Genomic DNA, 27,300 nt, shown 5'->3' on the forward strand with positions numbered 1-27,300 from the left:
CTAATGCCAAAAGTGACTTTAATAATTATTTACTACGTTTTGGCAATAAACACGTTTTGGCAATAAATAACAAGACAGTTATACCAAGTGAATGCTAGTATTTCACTTTGTTCAGACACAACAAGGAGTAAGAAAACGGAAGTATTTATGACTTTCAGTTATCAACTAAGGAGCAAAATCCTCACTCTCCAATGTTATTTAACTGAGAGGCAATCTCCATTTTCACAGAATAAAACTAACCTGAATCTTAACCCATTTTGCACTCTTTAGTTTTCTAATAACAATCTAATAAAATCAAGTAACAATTTGATACTAAAATGATTCCCTCATTGACCTAAAAAAACACACATTTTAATTTAAAAAGTCAACCAACTGATGCCTAATTTCCATTCTGCACGTCTGTGAGCCTTAATGAAGTCCTAAAAATTCTTGAATACATTCCAGGTATATCCAAACTCCACATAATTCCTTAAGGCTCTGTCCCCTGCTTACCTTTCTAGCCTCATTCCTTGCCACGTTGCTTTCAAAATATGTTCCCAAACCATGTTCCCTCTATCAATCACCGGTTTTGAGAAGGAAGTAAAAAAAAATGTTTTCTTTTCATAAATTTCCACAGGAACCTAACTATTATTTTTTCCAACTTTGAAATAGTCATGCAGCTTCCAGAAAAGGCTCCTCTGAGGCTTTAAGAAAATAAAACTTAGGCTTTGCCCTTGGCAGGTCAGATAAAGGGTAAAGTACAGCCAGTTACTTGCTACTAACTTGGGAGAAAAGAGGGAGGGCTTTTGTTTCTCTCTCTCTCTTTTTCATCAGCTGCCTCGCTGCCTCATCCAGATTTCTTTTAATTACTTGTCTTCCTTTCTTCAAGACCCTTATGCACAGCGTGATGGTGTAACAGCAGCTGCCTAGCCTTTTGTGTTGGCCCAAATATTCTTACAGGACAAACTCAGAATATGGAAAGAAAAGATAACCTAAATATAACCATCACCATCCCGTCTGCAAATCAGCCATTCTACTTATTTCTTCCCTTTTATCCCACAGATAATGACACACTTAAACATGCAGTTTCCTTTTTGATGCAATCACAGGGATATATTACAGAAATAAAGAAAACTCCAAAGAAAGAAAAATAGGATATTAGTCATTCCAAATTTTAGTAAGCTTTCAGATAACTTTTTCTAAGTTATTATGTTTGTGGTAGGAAATAAGATCAAGGATAAAAAGAGAACTTAAAAAAAAAACAGCCAATTTCCATCATATGGGCCTTAAACTGATGAATGGGGTACACGATAAATTATTAATGTACTTGCTTGAAATTTTAAAATCATTATCCTAGCAATCTATATATTGTGAATTTTACCAATAATGCTGAAACAGATTTTCAGTATTATACTAAGGATAAAATATCCATATAAGTCTTCAAGACATAACACTTAGTTTGTACATTAATCACTAAAACTCAAATAATCTCATACTAGTAAACAGTTCACTGTCTATGGGGTATAGCATAATCTTTATCTTCTACACAGGGTAACAAAGACCAATGTATTTAGCATCTGGGCACATAACACAAATGGGTAAGGATACCAGTCTACAACAGTATGAATTATTTACTTGTGGCAAATTGGAGAATTATTGTTTTTAAATGTCAAAGCTCAAAAACATTGTGTGGATCAAATAAAACTTTGAGCCACTGATTTGAGGTTTGTTCTGAAATTATTTTATCCATTCATTCACAAGGAATTATTGAGCCCCTACGTGGGACTCCATACAGTATACATGGCACACTGCTAGGTACTTGGGAATTTTTTAGAAAGTCCTGATGATCACTTTCAGTGGAGTCTCATTTTCAACTGCACTATTCTTTTCAGTTCCTATGACCTCAAGGTCTTTCATATGGTCAGGTCTCACTTCCCCCTGCAGGTTTCCTTTGAACACTTATTTACAACCGTAATTAAATGAAAGTTCATGCAATGTCCTCCTTGTTTAGCATTTGTCTTCCCTACTATTCTCAAAGCCTCTGGAAAGCAAGGGCCATGACTGTCCCATTCATTTCTATAGGTCCTCTGCACACAGTATCAAACACTTAATACAATCTCAATTAATAATCCCTTCCAAGGAGTCAAAGAGAGAGCAGACAAGTAGAATGGTGACTGACAAGTTTGGCTGGGGGCCCTGTTACTGCAACAGGTGTAGGAAGGTCAAGGAGGGCTTGCTAGAACAATGATCTCCAAACTTTTTGATGGCACATCCCTCTCAGTATGAAAACGGGGCATCGCACCTCCAAGTATGTATGGATGCATGGATGCATGTATATATGCATAAGTTAAATGCATTAAATACAAGTATTGTTGCACTAAAATACATACTGTGAAATACTAAAATAGAACTTAATATGGTGTGAGGTACAGATAAAATACTATTTTTGAGGGATCAGTGTGATTCAATCTGCTTTGTTTTTTTAAATCTTGGTTAAATAGTTCATGGTATAGCCATTTGAAAGAGCAGATCTAAGTCAGTTTACTTCCATATGTGGTTTTAATGGTTATTTCTAGCTGAGAAAAATTCATTGTTCTAAAAGGAAGAACTACATCATTAGCTGCACTTACTAAATCATGATATACATTTTTAAATCCATCTACCAACTATGCAAAAGTTTTCCTTGAAATTCTTCTAGTATATTTCTATCTGCCTTGATGTCTTGGAAAGTGTTACTGTTTTGTTTTTTTTTTTTTTAATTTGGTCTAAACCCTACTATAACTATCTCAAAGATTTTAAAATAAGGCAAAAAGGATCTTGTATTTAAGTCTGAATTAGTATGTAGAAATAGTTATTTTTTATTTTTATTTTAGAGAGGGACAGAGATAGAATGTGACCAGGGCAGAAGGGCAGCGGGAGAGAGAAAGAGAATCCCAAACAGCCCAACACAGGGCTCGATCCCACAATCGTGAGATCATGACCTGAGCCAAAATCAAGAGTCGGATACTTAACCAACTGAGCCACCCACGCACACCAGAAATAGTTTTTTTAAGTAAATAAAATAAATAAAAGACGCACTAATATCTATCTTGCTGAGGACACAATAATGGAAATATTTCCAAAGAGTCCCTCCAAAAATGCTCTATCACGTACTTTTTCCCTTTGCTGATTGCAGTTACTTTCTCACTCATTCAAATGTTACCCTTCCCTCAGAAGGACAGGTTGTGCTTAGTTTTTCAAATATATCTGCTAGGTAAGAACCTGCTAAATATGTACAGACAGACACTTCTCTTCACATGGAGGATTAGCAAATGGGGAACATTTGTGGGGGTTTTTTTGGTAAAAGAAAAGGATATAAAGGTCTTTAGTCTGCAAACTTGTTTAAGTACTGTGCCATTATATAATCTACAAATATGATGCTTATGATGATTTGTCACCCAGTATTACCAGAATTCCATTACATTATCTAACATATGTAATCATCACAATTATTAACAATGTAATCCCGGTCTTTTTTAACCAGCCATGCCTAAAATTCCATGGGCAGAAAGGAGACCAGTGATTCTACCAACACTTCGAAGACTTCTGGGTAAGACTCATTCTTCTCCTCATCTCTTCCATTGGATGCTCTATTTAACACTTTCAGTATCCTGGGCTTTAAGCACTTGCGAGCATAAATTTGATCAACAAAATCCATGACCTGCAGCAGCACCCAGTTTAGCCAGGGACAGACATGAATGCATCCAGAACCATCTGAGACTTGAGGAGGATTTGCTTAGTTCTCTTTGTTGGGGTAGGGCTCTTTCCAGGAGCATAGACATGAGAGCCAGGTGACGTAGTGACTATTCTAATCCTATGGGGGAAGACCTCTCCTTATCTTCCAGGCAATGAAATGGCAACACACAACTGTCACTGGTCACTTGGGTAAATTCCTTTACCTAACATTTTTTTTCATTAGTTTTAGCTCAGTTCAACAATCGAAGTGTAAGCATGGGTTCTGTGCTGAGCGAAAAGCTGGGGATTAAAATGAGTAAAATAATTCCTGGACTCAGGAAATCAGTCAGTTGGGTAGAGAAGCAAGATAACAGTCAATTGCAAAATATGGTGCTGACAGATCTAACCACAAGGTGCTTCAGGAGCCCAGAGGAGAGAAATGCAGCTGGAAAGAAAAGTTTACTGGAAGACTGGTAGTTGAGCGGTGTCTTAAAGGAGCCCAAGTAACACTAAAAGTATTTTTTTCTGTTTAAAACAAAAACTGTACAATGTATAGCCATTTCTTGCCTCAACACTCACACTGCTTCAGTATTTTATTACTGAAATATATAACTAACTTCATGGTTGGGTAAATTTTAGACATTTTTGCATAAATATAGATATTAAAACAGCTGTTTTCAAAGCTACTGCATTTCAGGTAGTCAAACTATTGAATTAGCTAGTGGCTAGTACTCCAGATACAGACCTGGTTCTTCTGAGGAAAGACACTACTTCCTTGACAATTTTCTATGACAAAAAGGCAATGACAAACTCAAACAGGGAATGGGAATACTAATTTGGAAAAGGACTGCCAAATGTTGTAGCACCATCAGGGACCTTAAGTCTGAAGCTAAATGAGCTCAAAGTCATAAACACTCCACTCCATAGAGCCCTCAAAGTGGCCATGACCATGAGTTGAGAATGTGCTCATCAGAATTGGCCTAGAAGTTGTCAATCATCACAGAAGAGACTCAATGTATACAATAATCAGAAAGAAGAAAAATAAATTAAGGAACAGATATATTAGTGATCATTTTACAGCAATAATTTTATACCTATTTCAATTCTTTAAAAGTTTTATTTATTTATTTTGAGAGAGAGCGTGAGCAGGGGAGGGGCAGAGAGAGAGGGAGAGAGAATCCCAAGCAGGCTCCGCACTGTCAGTGCTGAGCCCGATGTGGGGCTCAACATGAGGCTCAAACTCATGAACCTGATTTCATGACCTGAGTCCAAACCATGAGTCAGATGTTTAACCAACTGAGCCACCCAGGTGCCTCTTCCAATTTTTTAAAGAGGGAAAACAAGGGGCGCCTGGGTGGCTCAGTCAGTTAAGTGTCCGAGTCTTGATTTTGGCTCATGTCATAATCTCATGGTTCCTGAGACGGGGTTTGTGCAGCCAGCATGGAGTTGGGTTGAGATTCTCTCTCCCCCCCTCTCTCTCTGCCCCTTCCCTGTTCATGCTTTCTCTCTCTCATTCTCTCTAAAAATAAATTATTTTTTTTAAAAAAGGAGGGAAAATTAGCTTTACAGAAAATGCTACACTGCCAACCCTGAGATCAGCTTACTCTTTAAGGGAGCTACACCTTTTTTTTTTTTTTTTTAATATTTATTCATTTTTGAAAGAGTGTGTGAGCAGGGGAGGGGCAGAGAGAGGGGGACAGAAGACGGAAGGGGGCTCTGTGCTGATAGCAGTGAGCCAGATATGGGGCTCGAACTCAGAAACTGTGAGATCATGACCTGAGCTGAAGTCAGATGCTCAACCAACTGACCAACCCAGATGCCTGGGAGCTACACCTTTTCCTAATGAACAGAAAGAACATATCTTCATTATTACTTTGGCAAAAAGACAACTACACACACATACACACACCAGCAGAATTGAAGGTCCTCGTTTCCTGAGTAGTTGTGTGTCGTTTCAAAAAATTTTAATGTCGGGGCGCCCGGGTGGCTCAGTCGATTAAGCATCCAACTTTGGCTCAGGTCATGATCTCACAGTTCGTGAGTTCAAGCCCCGCAGTGGACTCTGTGCTGACAGCTCAGAACCTGGAGCCTGCCTCAGATTCTGTCTGTCTGTCTGTCTGTCTGTCTCTCTCTCTCTCTGCCCCTTCCCTGCTCATTCTGTCTCTCAAAAATAAACGTTAAAAAAAAATTTTTTTAAAAATTTAATGTCCGACAGTTAAGCAAGCAGGTTGAATTTATAGTGTAGCTGTTAATGTATTACTAGCCATAATTTAACATAACTACCAAAACATAAACATCAAGGTCAATCATCCTGAAGTTTTCTTCCCAGAACATAGTTAAACCCCCAAACAAGCATACTGGCTTGACTTTGTTCTCTTGTTCAATTTAAGTTTTGCACCACTTCACTCATCTCACTAGAAGATGAACAAGGAAAATGCCTCTACCATTCACCGAGTCAATTTGGTTACTATCCCTTATCCATAAATGGCCAAGTCCAAACTGCCTTAGAATCAATCATTAGCAGACCTTCAGATTACTTCCAACACATTATCTGATCCCTATCACATCCTTCAAGATCTGACTCAAATTCACTGCCTCCTTATTAATCCTACACTGTGACATCTCCTATAGAAGAATTTCACATCTCTTTCACAAAAGCTACTTGCCTTGTGTATCTTCCCCTAACATTATGTACTTTTTTTTAAAACAATCACTCCAAAATAAACCTGTTTCTCTAACAGAACACTGGGGTTGGAAAGGACTTTAGATGTCATCTAATTCTTACTACACAACAGACAAATCTTCTCTACAGTTCTGATTACTATTTGAATACCACCATTGATAAGAATATGGTTCTTAAATACACTATTCCACTCATAAAAAGTCAAATTATTAGGAAATCCATCCTTAAGTTTTTATTGCACCATCCAAACACAAAATAATAGTTATGTTAGCTACTATTACTTTACTTAGGACAGGTTTATCTTCTCTACCAGATTATAATTTGAGTAATTTTATATTAGTTTATTTTTAATTATAAGGCCATTGTTAATTATTTAAAATCTACAGACAAGAGGTGCCTGGCTGGCTCAGTTGGTAGAGCGTGCAACTCTTGATTTCAGGTTCCACATTGGGTGTACAGATTACTTAAAAATAAAATCTTAAAAAAAAAAAAATTAAAAATTAAAATCTACAGACAAGTTGTAAATAAAACAAAAGTGATTCTAAAATCTAATAGCAACAAACAAGTCTGTGTTTGGGGTTAATTCTTTAGTATTTTTTTCTATGTATTATATAAAACGCAACTCAGCACAGCATATACAACATGTATGCATACTATGTTTCATTGTGAGCACTGTTCTACATTTTTTTGAAAACAGGCTTTTAATATTTGTACAACATACAATCTCATGACTAGGTCATAATTCATGTAGCCATTTCCCTGTTGTGGAACATACCTGTAGTTTCCCATTTCTCTCCATTCCACAGGAACACCTGACGTGATGTGATAAATCATTCACAGAATCACTAGGTAACTTAACTACTGGTAGATTTCTAAAACTGAGACTGTGGGATCAAAGAATACGAATATTTTTAGCACTAATGATACACATACCAGGTGTGTTCTCACTTGCTTGCTTTACTCCCGTTTCAGAGTTTCTGCTTCACAGGACATTCTAAATAGGTTGATAAGTCAAATGACCTCTGTGTTCCACAACCACATCTGATGGGACCATGGGTAAGTGCCAACCAAGACTTCACCATCAGAGTCTCTCTCCAAGGCATCAGTAGTTGGGACTTTGTTTCTGCTGGGCACTGGGCCTAGAAAGTGGTATAATCGAGACTTGGGGTGGCCCTGCTTTCTGCCATCCAGAGATGCAGAAGAGGTCATCTGAGGGAGATAAAGTGTAAGTATGTTGGCTCCAGGCTCCTCTGAGGCCTGGATAAGTATACTGTGCCTTGTTTCTATACAACCCTCTTTTAAGTTAGAGTGGATTCTTCTATCCCTTGTAACAAAATGTTCCCTAAGATAATGCATATTACCAAATTATTTTCCAAAAAGTTATATCAATTTACACTTTCATCTGAAGTGACACTGTCATCTGAAATAAATAAGGGTGCCAATCCAAAATACAACCATTCAGGAAATTTTTGCCAGTGCAATAAAGGAATATTTATTTTGTGTATTTCTTTGATTGCCAGTTATATAAAACTTTCTTTTCATGTATTAGTTATTTGTGTTTCTTTCTTTTGGAAATATCTGTTCATGTTCTTTGACAATTACTCACTACCTATGGGCTTCTTAAAGATAGTAAAACCTAGTAATTCTCTCTCCATCTCTTTGGAATCTTATTTCTCTACCTCCTCAGCTATTGCAGTATTTAAGTCTCCTAGGTTGTTTTGTTTTTGTTTTGTTTTTGCTTAGGTTAAATTTTCTAGTAAAAGAAAACTGAGCATAAAAGCTACGAATATAGGATTGAAGCCAAAATGGATTGGGGTTTTAACCCCAGTTTATCATTTAATTATTAGCAAACTTGAAAATAGTATTTATCTCATAACAAGTTTTATTTGTTCAATGGGGATAAATTCCATTTATCTCAAGTGTGTGCTAAAGATTAAATGAGATGATGGGGCACCTGGATGGTTCAGTTGGTTAAGTGTCCAACTCTTGATTTTGCCTCAAGTCATGACCTTACAGTTCATGGGTTCAAGCCCTGTTTTGGGATTTGAGCTGACAGCATGGAGCCTGCTTGGGATTCTCTCTCTCTGCCCTTCCCCCGCTTGTGTTCTCCCTCTCTCAAAATAAATAAACTTAAAAAAAAAAAAGATTAAATGAGATGATGAATACACTTTGCATTGTTTGACACACACAGAAAAGCACTAAAAGTTGGAACAATGCAATAACAGTAATTGTACTGTAAATGCATTTAAACTTGCTTGAACTAATGTGCTTTGCAGACATAGAAAACAGCTATGTAGAAGCAGCACAAACACAGGTTCCATAGCTTAAGTTGTTTGAGCAATTTGATCCCAATGCTCATGTGCCCTGTTGTAGGAGTGAGATAGAGATCATGAACCTGCTGAGCCCTCATATTTCATGCAGAATGGCCCTCAAATGCAAGCAAAGTAATTATTTCATCTCCTACCCAGAGCAAAGCAGTAGCAATCTCTTCCAAACCTGGGAACAAATAAAACACACACTAGGTTAAACTCAATGAAAGAGTTGATCTCCAAAGCAATGCCTTCCTAAGCAAATTCTCAAGGACTTTTTTTTTTTTTTTTTTTTTTTTTTGCTCTGTGCAAGTTTTACTCTGTGCTGACTTTAGTGTCTAAATATCAAGAGTAAGATGTGACAACTATATTGTGATGATGATGATAAGAGGAGAAAAATTCTGCCCACCTCGGATGAAGAAGATGATGAAGATAAAGATGCAAAAGAACAATTTAAGCTGTCTTGGATATTATTCCTTCCAGTGTTTCCATCACTTAAACTGTCATACATTTCTAGACTACAAAACTGAAGATCTACTCTCAGAATATCTAAAACTATTCAAAGTTTTTCATTCTTTACAGGATAGAGTAAAAACTTCTACGCAAGCCAAGACCTCCACTCTCAAATCCCAACCCTACCTCAGCTCACATTCTGCACTCAGCTTCCTAGGCCTATCTGCCTCCCTGCTTTTGCTGCCTCAGACCAGAATTCCCAGCCCACTCCACCTGCACAGTCAATTATCTGCTCCTCTGTCCCCGGTATACCTCCTCCATCACCAACCACAATGAATGCAATAGATTGGTTAACAGATTATTGACTGAGCACCTGTGAGCACAGACCATGTCTAATCAAGTTCTTCATCCAGAATCTAGCAAGGGCAAGTGAACACGCAAAAAGCGTTCTTTTGGAGGTAATGGGTATGTTTATGGCACAGATTGTGGCAACGATTTCACAACTGTATACTTATCTCCAAACCTCAAGTTGTATATATGTAAGGCTCTCTCTATGTCAATTGTACCTCAATAAAGTCTTTTTTATTTTTTTAATTTCTGTAAATGTTTAATTTTGAGAGACAGAGACACAGACAGAGTGCAAGTGGAGGAGGGCAGAGAGAGAGAGGGAGACATAGAATCCGAAGCAGGCTCCAGGCTCTGAGCTGTCAGCACAGAGCCTAATGCAGAACTTGAACCCACAAACCGTGAGATCATGACCTGAGCCAAAGTCAGACGCTCAACTGACTGACCACCCAGGCATCACTCAGTAAAGCCTTTTTTAAACAACAAAAGTGTTTGCTGAATAAATGAATGTGAGAGATGAATGAATGAATATATGTGAGGGGTAAGAATGATGGGAGAGATCAAAGAGAAATGTACCCTATAGAGAGAAGTACTCCTGGGCTTTCACTGCTAAACAGAAGCAAATATTCCAACATTGATGGGATTATTACCAATGCCTCTTAGAGAATATCACAACTATCACCATCATCTTTAGCACTAAATGGGGTTTTCAATATTACCTCCTTTAATATTCATAACTCCCTAAGTTCTAACAAATGGGGGAAGGGGTTTCAAGAAGCTAAGTAACTTGCCTAGAAACTTCCACGTAGCCAGCATGAGAGATGGCAGAAAATCTAGGCTGCTTGTGCTCTAAACCACTGTACTGAATGCCTTCCCATGCTAACAAAGTAAACTCTGACTTTGGAAAAGACAACATGCAGTGTGCTTTTGGAGCACTATGTGACCATGATATGATCCTGATAGGCTTTCCTCAATTTTCTCCTGAATGAAGGGGGGATAACACACCCCCACTCCACTGAATTGTTCTGGATTTTAAAAAAAAATTTTTTTTAAATGTTTATTTATTCTTGAGAGAGAGAGACAGAGCATGAGTGGGCGAGAGGCAGAGAGAGAGAGAGAGGGAGACACAGAATCCCAGTCAGGCTCCAGGCTCTGAGCTATCAGCACAGAGCCCGAAGTGAGGCTCCAACTCATGAACCCTGAGATCACAACCCAAGCAGAAGTCGGACATTTAACTGACTGAGCCACCCAGGCGCCCCATGCTGGCTTCTTATCATTTGTGTCTCAGCTTCATGAGACCTCCCCAGATAAACATTTCCTGATAAACCAATCTGAAGTTTGCTGCACTAAAATCCCTCAACACATCAAGGTTTTGTCTTCACATTCTCGTCACTAGTTGAAATTAACATTGTTCATTTATTTATTATCTATCTCCCCCCTCTACTATTTTCCACTAAAGTCCTTGCCCTTTGTGTTCTGTGCCCTATCCTCCACACTTGCAATACTGCCTAGCAGAGAGTAAGTGCTCAATAAATGTTTGATAAGTGAATGCAAAGTTAAAAATGATGACAGTAACACAAAGAAAGAAAGAATCAATAGGCAGCAGGATGGTTCTGGGCAAGGGGAAGCAAGTGGTTGGGGTGGTGGGAAGCTGAGAAAAGGAAGACCAGGTAAGTAATCCCAGGTTCTATGGCTCCAGCAATGTTCAAAGAGGATGCATTAGCCCACATCAGAAATATACTATCCAGACGACAAGTGTGCCCTCGAGTGGAACTATATTTGTCATTCAGGCTGTCCTTTCCCCACCTGCTCTGGGCTCCACAATCACTAAGCAACATTCCGATCCTTACTTTCCTTCTGCTACAGATATGGATGTGAGGAAGCAAACATGCAAACTAAAAAACACAAACATCTAGTTGGCTTGGAAGTTACAGTTCTCATTTAAATGCCTAAACTTCTTAAAAAGCTGTATCTGTTTCTTATGACCTTGGTTACTAAGGAATCATCTTTCAAAGCTTCTCTTCCTCTGGGCATACTGAAAATTGCACCTGTGAGATGTTAGGGTGACACCCCAATGTTCTGCTCCTCATAAGGCTAACAATGTAGGAAGTCAGCTGATTTTACCCCTTATCTTTGCATTCAACATGTAACGCTCAACATTAGCTGTTTCTGCAACCGAGTTTTGTGACCCTGGATATGTGGCTTAATGTTTATGGGCCTCAGATTCTTCTTTATAAAATGAGAGCTGTAAAACAAGATGATCATGACAGATCCTCAAAATAGGTGGCAAGATGTGAAAATTATGTGAAAGTATGTGAAAATACACATCTAGCAATATATACTAGGGATCAAAAAAATCCAATATATTCCATCTGTTTGCCTTATGGAAATACACCTTGTCTCATGACTTTATTAATCTGAACACAGGACCAGAAAATTGGTATGAATGAATGAATGAATAAATAAATAAAAACACAGGATTTAAACAGAGAAGGAGGAAGCGAAGGAAGGAAGGAAAGAAAACAACTCCTTAGAAGGGAAGTCAGTAACTGAACACATTTGTTACAAAAGAACAATTATCCTCAGAGTGGGGGTTATTTGTAAAATATGGAACTTTTCTAAGAGTAAGGTATTGCTAGACACCCTCAACACAGCTCCATCAAAGCCATTCCCAGATCTGAAGTGGTCACACAAAACCATTCCAAGGATGGGCTGCTGCCTCCATAGACCCATTCATTCCCAATTCATACAAAGTTTGCCTTTTTACTCTACAGAAGCACAGAAGCTGTTACAAGCACAGAAGAGGAAGCATCTCAGAAGCAGAGCAGCTGATAATCAAAACTATGGCACACTCAGAGAAAAATCCTGCCAAATGCAACCACTTTTGAGCCGTGGCTTTTGGGTGACCTTACATCATTCACATACCCACTTCCGAGGCTTCCCATCCTGTAGTTCTATATCTAACACAAACACAAAATTTTACTGGTGCATAATATCAATTCATTCTATGCATTTCTTAAGACCATGACAGTATGGGATTGTTGGAGAGGATAAAAGAGGAAAAATTTCAGTACATCTATTTTTAAATGTCATGTAACATGCAAACAGCTTCAACAGTGAAAACATGTGAACACAGCATCAGTAATGACAGCCTCTGCAGTTTCTCTTCCACTTCAAATCCCTAGTGTTCCATCAGCTGAGGCAGCTCAAGGCCCAAATGCGCCAAAACGGCCCAAAAGAATTCACTTCAAAGAATGGATTCTAAACCTGTACTTCAAAAGCAAAGAGACTCAGCTGAGAAGTTAGAAAGAATGCGGCAATAAAATAAAGGAGGAAAAAATGTAAGCATCTAAGTGCTATTTATTAGCTCTGTAGTCTACCTGTCCAAATAGAAGTGAAGTCAGGCAGCATCCCAGCATATATTATGGAAGCAGCAGAAAGACGTGCCTGCCCCTGAACCAGAAGTGAGTTGATTTGCTGTCTATTCAGACCATTATGGGTTTGAATCAGAACAAGCACTTTATTCAGAGTTTCCGATTCGTCATCCATTTAATACTTTTAAAAGAAGTAACTGCAAATGGGGGTTAACAAACGTTATAAACTTGCCATTTAGTGAAACCTTAAGCTATACTGAAGGACTGAAAAGCATCACACCATCAGAGTTTGAAAAGTTGGAAGGCAGCTCAGAAATCAGGGAAACCTCACACCTCTTCCCATCCTCAGGCAAGGACGGTGAGAACCAGAAGGCAAGGCTTGGCAGCAGACCCAAGAAGGGAGTACAGTCTGAACTCATTACCACAAGACTGTGGACACCATTTATGAATGGAAGCAAACACCTCAGCCCCGCTGATAAGAAACAGCAGGTCCAAACACCACCGCCCTGTGAGCGACCTCGCGATCTGGGGTCGTGCACCCCTGCCCCTCGGGTGTGCTGGTAGGAATCTCAAGTTCTCTGGGAGTGTCCCAGCCACCAGCCCCTCTTCAGTAATTTAGAAAGTGCAGCCCTAAGTTTCTTGTCAGTGGCTGGCAGAAGAGAGTTTTCAACACATTTGAACACACTCGTGGCTTTATTAATTATTACTCAAAAAACCCAGTAAGGGGTGATAGTAACACATATGCTTATAAGTGAAAATAAATGACCCAAGTGCCTGCCAACACCCATAAAATGCTGGGATAAATTCTGACATGAATCCCCACTTAAAGAAAACCAGTCTTAGAACTTTAACTCAGTAACAATAAAAATGGTGAAGAAGTTCACAAACACTAGAGAACTTGAGAAGTGCACAGATTTATTCAGCCCATCGCACCGGTTGAGGTAACCACACCCCAGGCACATGGAGGCTCAAACCCTTCACACTCATTTACTCAAAGCCTCTTCTAGGTTTTTAAGGTAAAGTAACTAAAACAACATGAACACCCTAAAAACAGACACTTTTATATTATTTCATCCCCCCCAACTTACATTGCTTGTAGGTGTTTTTATGGGTGAAAATTTCACCCCAATAATACAAGATTAGCTTAAAATTTCTTGCACGTGCTCCTAAGGAAAATTTCAGGCAGACAGGCATCTGTTAATTATTGAAAAAGATGCTTTTTAGAGCTAGTATGTATCTCATTTAATTTTTCATAGTAAAAACAATACTACTGTATATAGATCAGTAAATGCAAAAGAATGTAAGAATTTTAAAGTCAACTACACTTAATACCAAGAACCCATAACTAGCAGTCAGGCCTAAAATCCTGTTCTTGAAGTAAGACCAGGAGTCCTTGACCAACACAAGGTTATCTAATTTTATACTATCATTTAAAAAAGAAAACCAAACAAGATTTGGTCTGATAGCAATGACCTTTCCTAGCTCTCTGGGCAGCCAGTGACCCACTGACATGAATGTCTAAGATGACAGCAAAACAGCACAATTAGAAGGACTCATGCTGCATAAGCAAAAAGCTTTTCTTTGCAACCCTTCCTATATCAAATAAAAATGGCAGACCTAGCCAGACTCGCAGAGCCCTGGTGCTATGGATTAAATGACAGAAAAACACAAAAGGAGTATCTAGAGTACAGACAGCACTCTTTTTGTTTCTCACTTTTATATTTTAGGGCACTGTTTTGGGGAAGGGGATACAATGCTGCTTTACAAAGGACAGAGAACTCCCTTGTTTGAGCTACCAACCTCTTATAGCCACACAGAAAAATGTCAGTCATCCATTTGTTAGCACCAAAATCTCCTTCGACTGCTTACAATATGCACCACACATTTTAAGGGGATGTTGAACCAGAAAAACAAAGGAAGCCCTTGAAAAAGAAACCGATCTCCGAGCTTTGCCCCTGCCCTTATCACAGTGCCTGCATGCCTGCCGTTAAAGCACTGTCACATTGTTTCCACATGCTCAGGCCCTTGAAACTTGTGTAAAAGCATTGCAAAATAAAACTGCATCAACATGGCATTTCAAAACATGAGCTAGTAATGGTAGGGCAGTCATGTAGGTTAGAATAATTATTAATTAAATCGTAACCTACAAACGCCCCTGACCTGAGACATTTTCTCATTTGACGAACAGGCATAGAACACGTTGTAGCCATGGGCGTATTTCAAAAAGAATATCGGTGTAATTCACTCTTAGAAACCGCTAAAAATGATTGTCTCTTTGCCACTTTCAGGGGTCATAACATAATTTCACAGGCACAAAATATTTTAACTGATTAAAAAATAATTCATTTTCCCACCAACCGGATATTGTGTAGGCATAATTGAGCTGCTTAAATTCAATACAACAGAAGTGTGTAACGCTGGAGATTTGTTCCAGAAGAGCTTACAGCTCCCTTTCCTTGGACCACATGGAGATACTGCCCCACACCAAACGTAGTACAAACTGGATACACAGTACTAGGGTTACTTACCTTATAAAAGCTGAATTTTTTCCTCTTGATTAGAAGTCACAAATGGTTTAAGTGAAACTCCCTTCATTTGTTCTTCCAGCGAGCCAAATCTAGCTTCCCATTAACCCAGTCCATTGCAGATAATTTCACACAGCACACGCTTCCCAGTTCCCAGCCCAGCAAGGATAATCACATTCCAGCGGGGAGTGAACAGATGGTGGATTCCATGGTAACCAGCCCTCCTAAGGCGATTGGTAGAAGTGTGTGACTACAGCTTATTGGGTAACAATCACTGTCTTTGTGCTCCAGCCTTGCAAATCCTAAAGGAAGCAACATATAGCCACTCACATGCGCAAGGGCTTGCCTAGCAGGTGTTTGGCTATTTAAACAAGGCGATGCAGGCCAATTAAAAGCTTTTCCGAGAATCTACTCCTGGTGATTCAAAGTCCTAACATTTCAGATAGTGCCCACTGCTCATTCAGGGAGAAAGGTCACAAGAGGCTTAACTTGACAAATAGAAAATAACACTTGAAACTTAACTTGAAAATTCAAGATAAAGCATTCTAGAAATCTATGCTGTGGCAGCAAATCATTTTCCGATTTGCAATCCACATGAGAAGTAAAACTGGTTTTGTATTTAGATTTTTTAAACAAATAGGACTTTTAAAATCTGTAAAACTACCTTAGTTTGAAAATAAGTTTTCAAAACCAGTTGTTTTACAAATGTGCATGCAATCATTTTTTAAAAACTTGTATTCATTCATTTTTACTATGTGGATTTCAGGTTGGAGGGATGGCTATTGAATTTAAATGTTCCATTAGAGCCTTACCCAGTTATGGGATGGAAATCTCTTCATTATGTACTCTCTACAGGTTTGTTTCTGCAGCCACAAAAGTTAAATGCTGATTCAGCAGGAAAAGAGCTTTCCGTGAACGGGTGGTACTCAACGAATTAGAGAATAAGTCCTTGAAGGAGTAAAATGGCTGAAAACCAAATGCTATTTCACACCAAAACCAACTATGAGGTAATGCACAAATCTAAAACAGATAAACTCAAATCACTCCAAAAATCTATCAGAAATAAATTTTTAAAAGGTCAAATAATTAGGATAAGCCTAAGGTGAAAACAAAACAAAACTTGTAAGCTGTGACTAGATGTAGATATATTAATTACCTCCACAGTTATCTCCTATCTTAAATTTACGAGTTCTCTTCCAGGCATGAATATAAACGACACAAATATTGAAAAGAACCAAACAAAATTATTTGCAGATGATATGATTCTACCTGGAGAAAAATCAGAGAAATCAAGTAGGGTATTATTTATAGTACCAGAAGTTCAGTGAAATAGCCAAATATATCAATATAATACCTTTATAAGAGCAAAAAACTATCAGAATACCAATGAAAGGGGATTTCCTGACAATGGCAATGAAAAGTATACAATTCTCGGGAATATTATCAAGAAGTATGTGAGAACTACTTGGGGTGGGGGGGGGGGGAAGAATGAACTCTTATCAGAAGGAGTAAAGGAAAACCTAGTATGTTGCTGAATACAAAGATCTATTTTAAAGATGCCCAAATTACCACATAACCTAGTAGTAAAATTTCCAACATACTTTAGAAAATAAATTTAACAAAGTAACTCTGACGTTTACTTGGATTTTAAAAGATGAAAATACCAAAGAAAATTCTATATGAGAAGAGTAATAATGGGCAAAATAATTATATCAAGTTTTAAAACATGTTATGAATATAATCTACTGATATGGCCCATATGTATAACTTCAGGAAAAACCTCTTTCCCATGGAGTTTCCTACTGAACATCTCTGCTTTGATGTTTAACAACTATCTCAAACATAAGCTCCCAGACCTGCTCCTCTTGCATCATTCCTTGTTTTTGGAAATGGCAACTTCACTATTCCAAACTCAGGCTAAATGTCTGGAAGCCCATCTCTGACCCTTCTCTGACAACTTCACATCCAACCTGACAGCTCATGCCATGGGCTATTTCTTCCAATCTGGCCACTTCTTACCACCTGGTCTCTTTAATAACTTCCTAATTAAACTCTGCTTCCATCTCACCTCCTACAGGGCTATAAAACCTAAATGGATAATGCCAACTCTCTTCTCAAAACTGACTTTCTGTTGCACTAAAAACGTCCCATTCTAGAGGCACCTGGATGGCTCAGTCAGTTAAGCGTCCAACTTCAGCTCAGGTCATGATCTCATGGTTCGTGGGTTCAAGCCCTGCATCGGGCTCTGCGCTGACAGCTCAGATCCTGGAGCCTGCTTTGGACTCTGTGTCTCCATTGCTCTCTGCCCCTCCCCTGCTCATTCTCTGTCTCCCTGTCTCTCAAAAATAAACAAACATTAAAAAAAAAAAAGGTCCCATTCTATGCGATGGCTTAAAAAGCCCTTAACAACCTGGGACCCAACCCCTTTACTCACCGAAATCCTCTTCTACAACCCTTTCCTGCCTTCCCCAAGCTCTTCAGGCAGTCTGACAGTTTGTTCTCTCCTCTGCACTTTCTCAGTAATTGGGACTGTGATGGTGTTTACCACAGGCCAGTTATCTGTATGCATCTCCCCTGCCACCAGACTGTGAGCCAGCCCCTCAAAGCCAGGGACTGCCACTCTGGACTCTATGCTCCTAATGCCAGGCAAAGGTCCTTGTGTATAGTGAGCACTTATTAAATCTGCAATGAATAACCGCTTGCTGCAGAATTTTTTAGTCTAGTGCAAATTTAGAGGCAACCTAAGAATCTAATAACAGATGAATGATTACACAAGAATGCGTACAACTTGATAGAATATCATGTAGTTATTAAAAATATGGTCACAAAACCTATGTGGCATAAGGAGAATGTTGATGGCATTTTAATAACAATATACTATTGGGACACCTGGGTGGCTCAGTTGGTTAATCAGCCAACTCTATTTTGGATCAGGACATGATCTCACAGATCATGGGATTGAGCTCCTTGTCAGGCTCTGCACTGACAGTGCAAAGCCTGCTTGGGATTCTCTCTCTCTCTCTCTCTCTCTCTCTCTCTGTGTGCCCCTCCCCGACTCATGTGTGTACTCTGTGTGTGTGTGTGTCTCTCTCTCTCAAAATAAATAAACATTTAAAAAAGTATATACTCTTTGCTGAGCCCCTAGTAGGTATCAGGTATTGTAATAAGCAGTTCACAATATTTTATTTAAACCTCACAGGGATTATAGAGTAGACCTTACTATCCTCATTTTTTAGGTGTGGAAACAAAGACTCAGAAATTCGGTTCTGTGCCCTCTGTCTCACAGCTAAGATCTGAACTTCATTTGAGACCAAAGCTTGGCTCTAAGTCATTATTGCTACATTATCTTCTGGAAGTAAAGGGGAAAAAATAAATACATAACTAAATACTCACTATGAACAACTACATAAAAAAGAAAAGATACTTAGGAACTAAAGCCTAGGGTTACCTACTTCAAAATTCTAAGAGCAGTTGTGAGGAAGAAATATTGGTGATATTTTCCTTTCCTCTGTTTTCCAAAATTCTTGATGTCAAAAATGATTACTCTCTAAAAATAATATTTACTCCTTCTACACATATTTTTCAATGGTGATTCTACTCTGTTCTTAGGTGGATCTACCAAGTAGCAAGACACAATAAAAAAATCTAGGAAGAACTTGACTCACAGTTTCTAGAGAATTGATTCCATGGGCATTTACTGAGACAGAAGAAAAAAACGGCAGATCCCAGAAAGGCACACAAGCGGCAGTGTCCTCTTCAGAGCCACGTGCACCTCTGGGGGTTCTGACATTGTCTACGTGATGGCACCTCCAGCCGCACTGTCCACCAATCTAGTAACAGGGCCTCCAAACGTAAGCATGTGACAAAGAGCCAACAATCCCGTAAAGATTTTCAAGGTGAAAAAGGGTTGGAAACAGGCCGGATAATTTATCTTCTTCAAATGCTGGGTGGGCAGCAACACTGCCCAGCATCCGTCATAGTGGCCACTGTGCCGGCAAAGCAGCGATCAAATAGCCTTGTGAGTACTGTTCTGCCTCCCTTGGCTACTGAACGTACCTGGTTGCATCCATCCTTACTCAGCCTTTCTCTTTCTCTTAGCAAGAAGTTTTATCCAGGAAGATGCTGTAAGTCAGAGCTTCCCAAACTCTTTTTTTTTTTTTTCAATATATGAAGTTTATTGTCAAATTGGTTTCCATACAACACCCAGTGCTCATCCCAACAGGTGCCCTCCTCAATACCCATCACCCTCCCTCCCCTCCCTCCCACCCCCCCATCAACCCTCAGTTTGTTCTCAGTTTTTAAGAGTCTCTTATGCTTTGGCTCTCTTCACTCTAACGTCTTTTTTTTTTTTGAATCATGGAGTCCTTAGCCACTTCTCAATAACTTTTTTTTTTCTTAATGTTTATTTATTTTTGAGAGAGACAGAGACAGAATGTGAGTGGGTTAGGGGCAGAGACAGGGAGACACAGAATTCGAAGCAGGCTCCAGGCTCCGAGCTGTCAGAACAGAGCCCGACACGGAGCTCGAACTCATAAACTGTGAGATCATGACCTGAGCTGAAGTCGGACGCTCAACAAACTGAGCCACCCAGGCGCCCCTCTCAGTAACATTTTCATGGCACTCCAGGCCAAGAGAAATCTCTAACAGGCTCATTTATTTTATTTTATTTTATTTTATTTTATTTTATTTTATTTTATTTTATTTTATTTTATTTTAAGTTCACTTATTTTGAGAGCGAGTGTGCACACATGCACACACACAACTTGGGGAGGGGCAGAGAGAGAGGGAGACAGAGAACCCCAGGCAGGCTCTGCATTGTCAGCACAGAGCCCAATGCAGGGCTTGAACTCGCCAACCATGAGATCATGACCCAAGCTGAAGCCAAGAGTCAGATCCTCAACAGACTGAGCCACCCAGGTGCCCCTAACAGGCTCACTTATTAAGTAATTAGGTATAAACAACTTTGTAACTATTTTTGACCCAGCAACTTACCACCATTTGAAAATGTAACATAAAACAGTTGCAAGAAAAATTAATATTTTTATTCCACTCTGAAATCATTACCATTACTGACTAATGGCATGTAGGTACTGGATGGGTTTTGGTCCTACAAAACTTCTCACACCACAAGATCATATTAGACCTTGCCATCCTCATTTCTGTTCCACACTGATTTTTACCAGATACTTGCTTATTATCACGATAACCCGCCGAAACCCCAGCTCTGCAAAAAACTATGATGTCATCAAAAGAAACACAGTACAGTGTAATTCTAAAACAGAACCACCTAGAGCTAATTGTTCCCACAGAGTTTAATAGATGTCCCTGTGTTTCCCTTGAAATTTTAAAATACCCTCCAGGTAGCACCCCACTGAGCTGGTGGCACTGCCCCAGAGCACCTCAGCCTAGGCACATATTTTGTCAATGATGTCTTTAAGCCCTTAGTTCTCGCAGTGCCAGATGATAAGACTCCCTAACTAGAAATTCAGAAGCCTGGACTTACTGCTTAGCCAGTGGTATGACATGGGCAGGTTGTTTTGCCCTCCCTATCACGTGTGCTTCAGTCTCAAAATAAGGGAGCTAGTGTAGATCATCTCCCAAATTCCCTTCTGCTCTCAAACACTAAGAATGAATGTTAGAGGAAGGAAGGTTCTTCCTCATTCTTACTGGTTTCAGGGGGAACAGAGAAAGGGCTAGAGCAGCCAGGACAAGTATTTATTTTCCAGAAGGAAATTCATACTAAAATTTAGGTGTGCTATGATGAAAGGTTGGAGCATGAGATGTTACTAGGCTACCAGGTGAGGTGGTGGTTACATCCCCCGTAGGGCACACTGTTGAGTGACGTTGACACCAGCACTGCTCTTTCCGTGTGCTGTTTCTACTCTTACCCAAACTCCTTCTGGACAAATGGTTTGCATTATGAGGTGACTGGATATTGTCAGGCTGGGAGTGACTATGAAACAGACTCAAATTACCTATCCTGATTGGAGATCAAACTCATCATGTCAGCTTAAGAAGGACCAGACTAAACAACAGGGCTGACCAGGCACGGACACTGAAACACAAAATACAATATTCGTAAACAGGTGATATTTTCTCAGACATTTACCGAGAATTTTGTATTCTTAACATTCTATAAGATTTGTTTTTAAATTTAACTTTTCTCTTTTGCAACTAGTTTTAAAGACATGATTTAGAAAAATGTATTTGCAGGGTAAAGAGTGCTTTATAGGCAAAAGAAAACACAATGAAATAAGTGGAACTTTTCTGCCCAGTTTGCAGGGGGTTAAGATGATACAGTAACGAGTCTAGCCTGACATGATGGAAGCAATTTTTTTTTAACTGCCCATCATTCCTCTCTTGTGGTTAGCATTTCAGAGAAGTATTTCCCTTTTTGGGACATGCCCAGGTACCACACTATAAAGAAAACAAAAGTTGAGGAGGGTTAGTCTATGTTAGGGAGGCTTGTATACTAGCCATCTTTCATCAAAGTCCAACCATTAGGACTTGACCTCAGATCTACCAATGCCCCATGGATTTTTTTTAAGTAGGCTCCATACCCAATGTGGGGCTTGAACTGATAACCCTGAGATCAAGAGTTGCATGTTCTACCAACTAAGCCAGCCAAGAACCCCTAAGGGATGTTTTTGATTAAAATTGGAAGGATGATGTCTTAGTCCAGTGTGAATAACAGGATCCAATTCTTCCCATCATTAGAGTATCTGTTACTGTCTTCGTTAGGGTAATAAACCCTCTCCTTACAGATCTTTAACACTGACTCTAAAACAGAGGTGGGAGGAAATTATACAAGCATCTGGGTCCTAGTCTGTTGCCATTCACATTCTTCCTTCTTACATTTTTTTTTTTTCAGGAAGTGACTCATCTAAATTGGAATCTAGATGTTTTAATTCTTCTTTATTTGTTTAAGAAAATTCCTGAAATACATGAAAGCTGAAGACTCTTTGCAGGGAGTACAATATATACAACATACTATACATTTATGGTAATGTATTAATTAGTAAATGCATTTAAGTTAAATGTTTATGAGACAGTGTGACAAGTGGAAAAAGGGTTAAAAACAAAGACTTATGTAAACAAGACATTGGGCTCCACAATTTGCAAAGTTCCAACCTAAACTCTATAGACAAAAATGAGACACTGGTTCCTTTCTCTTAAGGAATCTTCAGCACGTTTGAGAAACAAAGACCTTTACCTCTGGTGCAGGGGCAGGAGCTGGTGAGGAGCTAACAAGATAAAACAGTGATAGATAGATGGATGGTACTAGGAAAATACTATGGTACTAGGCAAAGATACGCAAATATTCTGTAAAAATGATCAAAATATCAACATTATGAACATTTAAAAATTTTTTTTAAACGTTTATTCATTTTTGAGAGACAGAGAGCACAAGCAGGGGTGGGGCAGAGAGAGAGGGAGACACAGAATCCGAACCAGGCTCCAGGCTCTGAGCTGTCCACACAGAGCCTGACGTGGGGCTTGAACTCACGGCGAGATCATGACCTGAGCTGAAGTCAGACGCCCAAACAACTGAGCCACCCGGTGCCCCTAAACATTCTTTTAGAGGCTGAGATTGAGCCAGAATGGAAAGGACAACTCAGGTTTGCGCTCGTAAAACTCAATGTTCAACAGTTATTACAGTTCAAAAAATAAATATCCTGAAAGACCAACACATGCAAACCCTTACTACCTTATTTTTGTTTTAACTGGAGTTAGTAGCATACAGTGTAGTATTGGTTTCAGGAGTAGAATTTAGTGATTCGTTACTTATATAGAACACCTAGTGCTCATCCCACAAAGTACTCTCCTTAATGCCCATCACCCATTTAGCTCATCCACCCACCCACCTCCCCTCCAGCAACCCAAGTTTGTTCTCTGTAGTTAGGAGTCTCTTACGGTTTGCCTCCCTCTCTGTTTTTATCTTACTTTACTTTTCCTTCCCTTCTCCTAATGTTCATCTGTTTTGTTTCTTAAACTCCACAAGTTAAATCATATGGTATTTGTCTTTCTCTGACTTATTTCGCTTAGCGTAATACACTCTAATTGCATCCACATTGTTGTAAATGACAAGATTTTGTTCTTTTTGATGGCTGAGTAATACTCCATTGTATACCACATCTTCTTTATCCACTCATCAGTCACTGGACATTTTGGCTCTTTCCATACATTGGCTATTATTGATAGCACTGCTATAAACATCGGGGTGCATATGCCTCTTTGAATCAGCACTCCTGTATCCTTGTGGATAAATACCTAGTAGTGCAACTGCTGGATTGTAGGGTAGTTCTATTTTTAATTTTTTGAGGAACCTCCATACTGTTTTTTAGAGTAGCTGCATCAGTTTGCATTCCCACCAGTGGTGCAAAAGAGTTTCCCTTTCTCTGCATCTTTGCCAACATCTGTTGTTTCCTGAGCTGTTAATTTTAGCCATTCTGACAGGTGTGAGGTGGTATCTCATTATGGTTTTAATTTGTATTTCTCTGATGATGAGTGATGTGAAGCATCTTTTCATGTGTCTGTTAGCCATGGATGTCTTCTTTGGAAAAGTGTCTATTCATGTCTTCTGCCCATTTCTTCACTGGATTGTTTTTTGGGTGTTGAGTTTGATAAATTCTTTATAGATTTTAGATACTAACCTGATGTCATTTGTAAATATCTCCTCCCATTCCACTGGTTGTCTTTTAGTGTTAACTGTTTTGTTCACTGTGCAGCAGCTTTTTATCTTGATGAGGTCCCTGTAGTTCATTTGTGCTTTTGTTTCCCTTGCCTCTGGATATATGCCTACTAAGTTGCTGTGGCCTAGGTCAAAGAGATTGCTGCCTGTTTTTTCCTCTAGGATTCTGATGGCTTCCTGTCTTAAATTTAGGACTTTCATCCATTTTGAATTTATTTTTGCATATGGTGTTCCAGTTTTATTCTTCTGCATGTAGCTGTCCAGTTTTCCCAACATCATTTGATGGAGAGACTTTTTTCCATTGGATATTCTTTCCTGTTTTGTCAAGGATTAGTTGGCTATACATTTCTCCATCAAGGATATTAGCCATGGGTCTTTCATATATGGTCTTTATGATGTTGAAGTATGTTCCTTCCATACCTACTTTCTTGAAGGTTTTTATGAAGAAAGAATGCTGTATGTAGTCAAATGTTTTTTCTGCATCTATTGAGAGGATCATATATTTCTTATCCTTTCCTTTATTAATGTGGTATATCACGTTGACTTATTTGTGGATATTGAACCATCCCTGCAGCCCAGGAATAAATCTTACTTGATCATGGTGAATATTTCTTTTAAAATATTATTGGATTCAATTTGCTAGTATCTTGTTGAGTATTTTTGCATCCATGTTCATCAGGGAAATTGGTCTGTAACTCTCCTTTTTAGGGGGTCTTTGTCTGGTTTTGGGATCAAGGTAATACTGGCTTCATAGAATGAATTTGGAAGTTTTCCTTTCATTTCTATTTTTTGGAACAGTTTCAAAAGAATACCTTTAAATGTTTGGTAGAATTCCCCTGGGAAGTCATGCTCCCAGGCTCTGGACTCCTGTTTGTTGGGAGATTTTTGATTACTGATTCAATTTCTTTACTGGTTATGGATCTGTTCAAAGCTTCCATTTCTTCCTGTTTCAGTTTTGGTAGTTTACATATTTCTAGGAATTTGTTCATCTCTTCCAGAGTGCCCAATTTGTATTTCTATGGTATTGGTTGTGATCTCTCCTCTTTCATTCATGATTTTATTTATTTGGGTCCTTTTTCTTTCTGGTAAGTCTGGCTGGGGGTTATCAATTTTATTAATTCCTTCAAAGAAGCAACTCCTAGTTTTGTTTATCTGTTCCACTATTTTTTGATATTGATATCATTGATTTCTGCTCTAATCTTTATTATTTCCCATTTTCTTCTGGTTTTGGGCTTTATATGCTGTTCTTTTGCCAGCTCCTTTAGGTGTAAGGTTGGATTATATATTTGAAATATTTCTTCTTTCTTTAGGAAGGCCAGGATTGCTATGTATTTCCCTCTTATGACCACCTTTGCTGCATCCCAAAGGTTTTGGACTGTCATGCTTTCATTTTCATTGGCTGCCGTGTACTTTTTTATTTCCTCTTTAATTTCTTTTTTTTTTAATGTTTATTTTTGAGAGAAAGCATGAGCGGGGAAGGGGCAGAGAGTGGCAGGGGTAGTAGTATTGGGACAGCAGAGAGCCCAATGTGGGGCTCGAACTCACAAACCACAAGATCATGACCTGAGCTGAAGCTGGATGCTTAACTTACTGAGCCACCCAGGTGCCTTGGTGTCTTTAATTTCTTGGTTAACCCATTCATTCTTTAGTAGGATGTTCTTTAACCTCCAAGTATTTGTGGTCTTTTTTTCCTGTGGTGATTTCAAGTTTCATAGCGTTGTGGTCTGAAAATATGCAAAGTATGATCTTAATCTTTTTGTACTTGTTGAGGGCTGATTTGTGACCCAGTATGTCATCTATTCTGGAAAATGTTTCATGTGCACTGGAGAAGAATGTGTATTCCGCTGCTTTTGGATGAAATGTTCTGAATATATCTGTTAAGTGTCCATCTGGTCTAGTGTGACATTCAAAGCCATTGTTTCCTTGTTGATTTTTCTGCTTAGATGATGTGTCCATTGCTGTAAGTGGGGTGATAAAGTCCCCTACTATTATTACCAATGAGTTTATGTTTGTTATTAATTGATTTATATATTTGGATGCTCACAACTTGGGGGCACCGCTACTACTTAGATCAAATTTACACAAAACTGTTGAGCTTAAGTTCTACAGGGTTTTCTTTGTTAGGAGAGAAAGCAAATTCAGCAAAAATAATCAACTGAACCCTTACTATTGAAACCTGGGGATTATTTATGGCCTCTCATCTGGTCTTATAAAATCAACTCTCTCTACCTAACCTTACATTTCTACTCCAAGTCCAAACCCCAGAAAGAGGAAAGTCTTGAAAAGAGTAGCCAGGCTGTGTGGGCAAGAATCCTTTAAGACTAGGACTGAGGTGTACTCCATTGTGAACATTTGAAGGTGACCGTATCTGCTCTGTGTAAGGCAGGGTATGTGTGCGGCAAGAGGGACATAATGGTGTATTCTGAAAATTTTCATCTTCCCTATAAATTATATATAAATGCCCTGGGTTCTTTTCTGAGGTAACCAGAGGATAATCAGTTGAATATGGGGACAAATCATGGTTAGTTAATGCTGTGAATATAGATTGCCAAACTCTTGGCAGGATGGGAAATACTTATAGAATTTTTTGTCCTACAGCTTTTTGGGGGGTGACTTCTCAGCTATAACCTGGGATTTGAGGCATGCATCTAAGAAACAGGCATAATATTTGGTACCTTCCTTTCAAGAAGATCAAGATTACATAGGTGAACTCTCTTTGAATACTTGGATAACTATATAGCTGTAAGAAGTTTTAAACATGTTTAAAAGTGTGGTGGTGGGACATAAATGCACGTAAAACAACTGTTTACTCTGTGAGCCAAGGATAGCAAAGGATGACTTCCTGTCATGAAAAACCACCAATGAAATTTCTTTTAAAATAAAAAACAAAAACAAAAGCAAAAAAACCCTCTTAGCTCCATTCATATTTTTGTCAAGCTGTCTAATCTTGTTCCTGTCTTTCTTGTTCATACTTCTCAAAAGGTGGGAAATCTACAGTCATGGCCTCCACTTCCTCAGCTCACCTCTGTCTGACCAACATACACCAGACTCTGCTCCCTCCAAGACTAGCAGAGACATCCCAGGTGCCATACCCACAGGTCACTGTTCAGTTCTTGTATCCCTGGACTTCCCTGGGTGCATCTGACTGTGCTGACCTCATTCTTCTTTGGCATTCCTTCTTCCTGTATTGCCTCACAATCAACTCTCCCGGTTCTGCGGGGGTCTC

The 27,300-nt window shown here is 39.0% G+C and overlaps 1 protein-coding gene across 9 annotated transcripts in view; it reads right to left on the reverse strand.

The window, feature by feature from the left end:
* The window catches only part of FGD4 (FYVE, RhoGEF and PH domain containing 4), a 243,681-nt gene that overhangs the window by 134,101 nt on the left and 82,280 nt on the right, over positions 1-27,300 (reverse strand). The window contains exons 1-2 of one of the 9 annotated variants that reach the window (XM_086713674.1): positions 15,386-17,049; positions 13,946-14,051 (exon numbers count right to left, since the gene is read on the reverse strand). The exons of 6 other annotated variants lie outside the window; for them this stretch is intronic. In XM_086713674.1, coding sequence (XP_086569800.1) covers positions 13,946-14,051 — 106 coding nt within the window. In that variant the 5' untranslated portion in view covers positions 15,386-17,049. Of the gene's footprint in view, positions 1-13,945; positions 14,052-15,385; positions 17,051-27,300 lie in introns of those variants that run through there. 2 more of the 9 variants (XM_086713683.1, XM_086713680.1) reach the window with 2 other exon arrangements.

The sequence above is a fragment of the Puma concolor genome, chromosome B4 (genome assembly GCF_028749965.1).
Source record: "Puma concolor isolate L17-30 chromosome B4, mPumCon1.1.hap2, whole genome shotgun sequence".
In the NCBI taxonomy this organism is placed as follows: domain Eukaryota; kingdom Metazoa; phylum Chordata; class Mammalia; order Carnivora; family Felidae; genus Puma; species Puma concolor.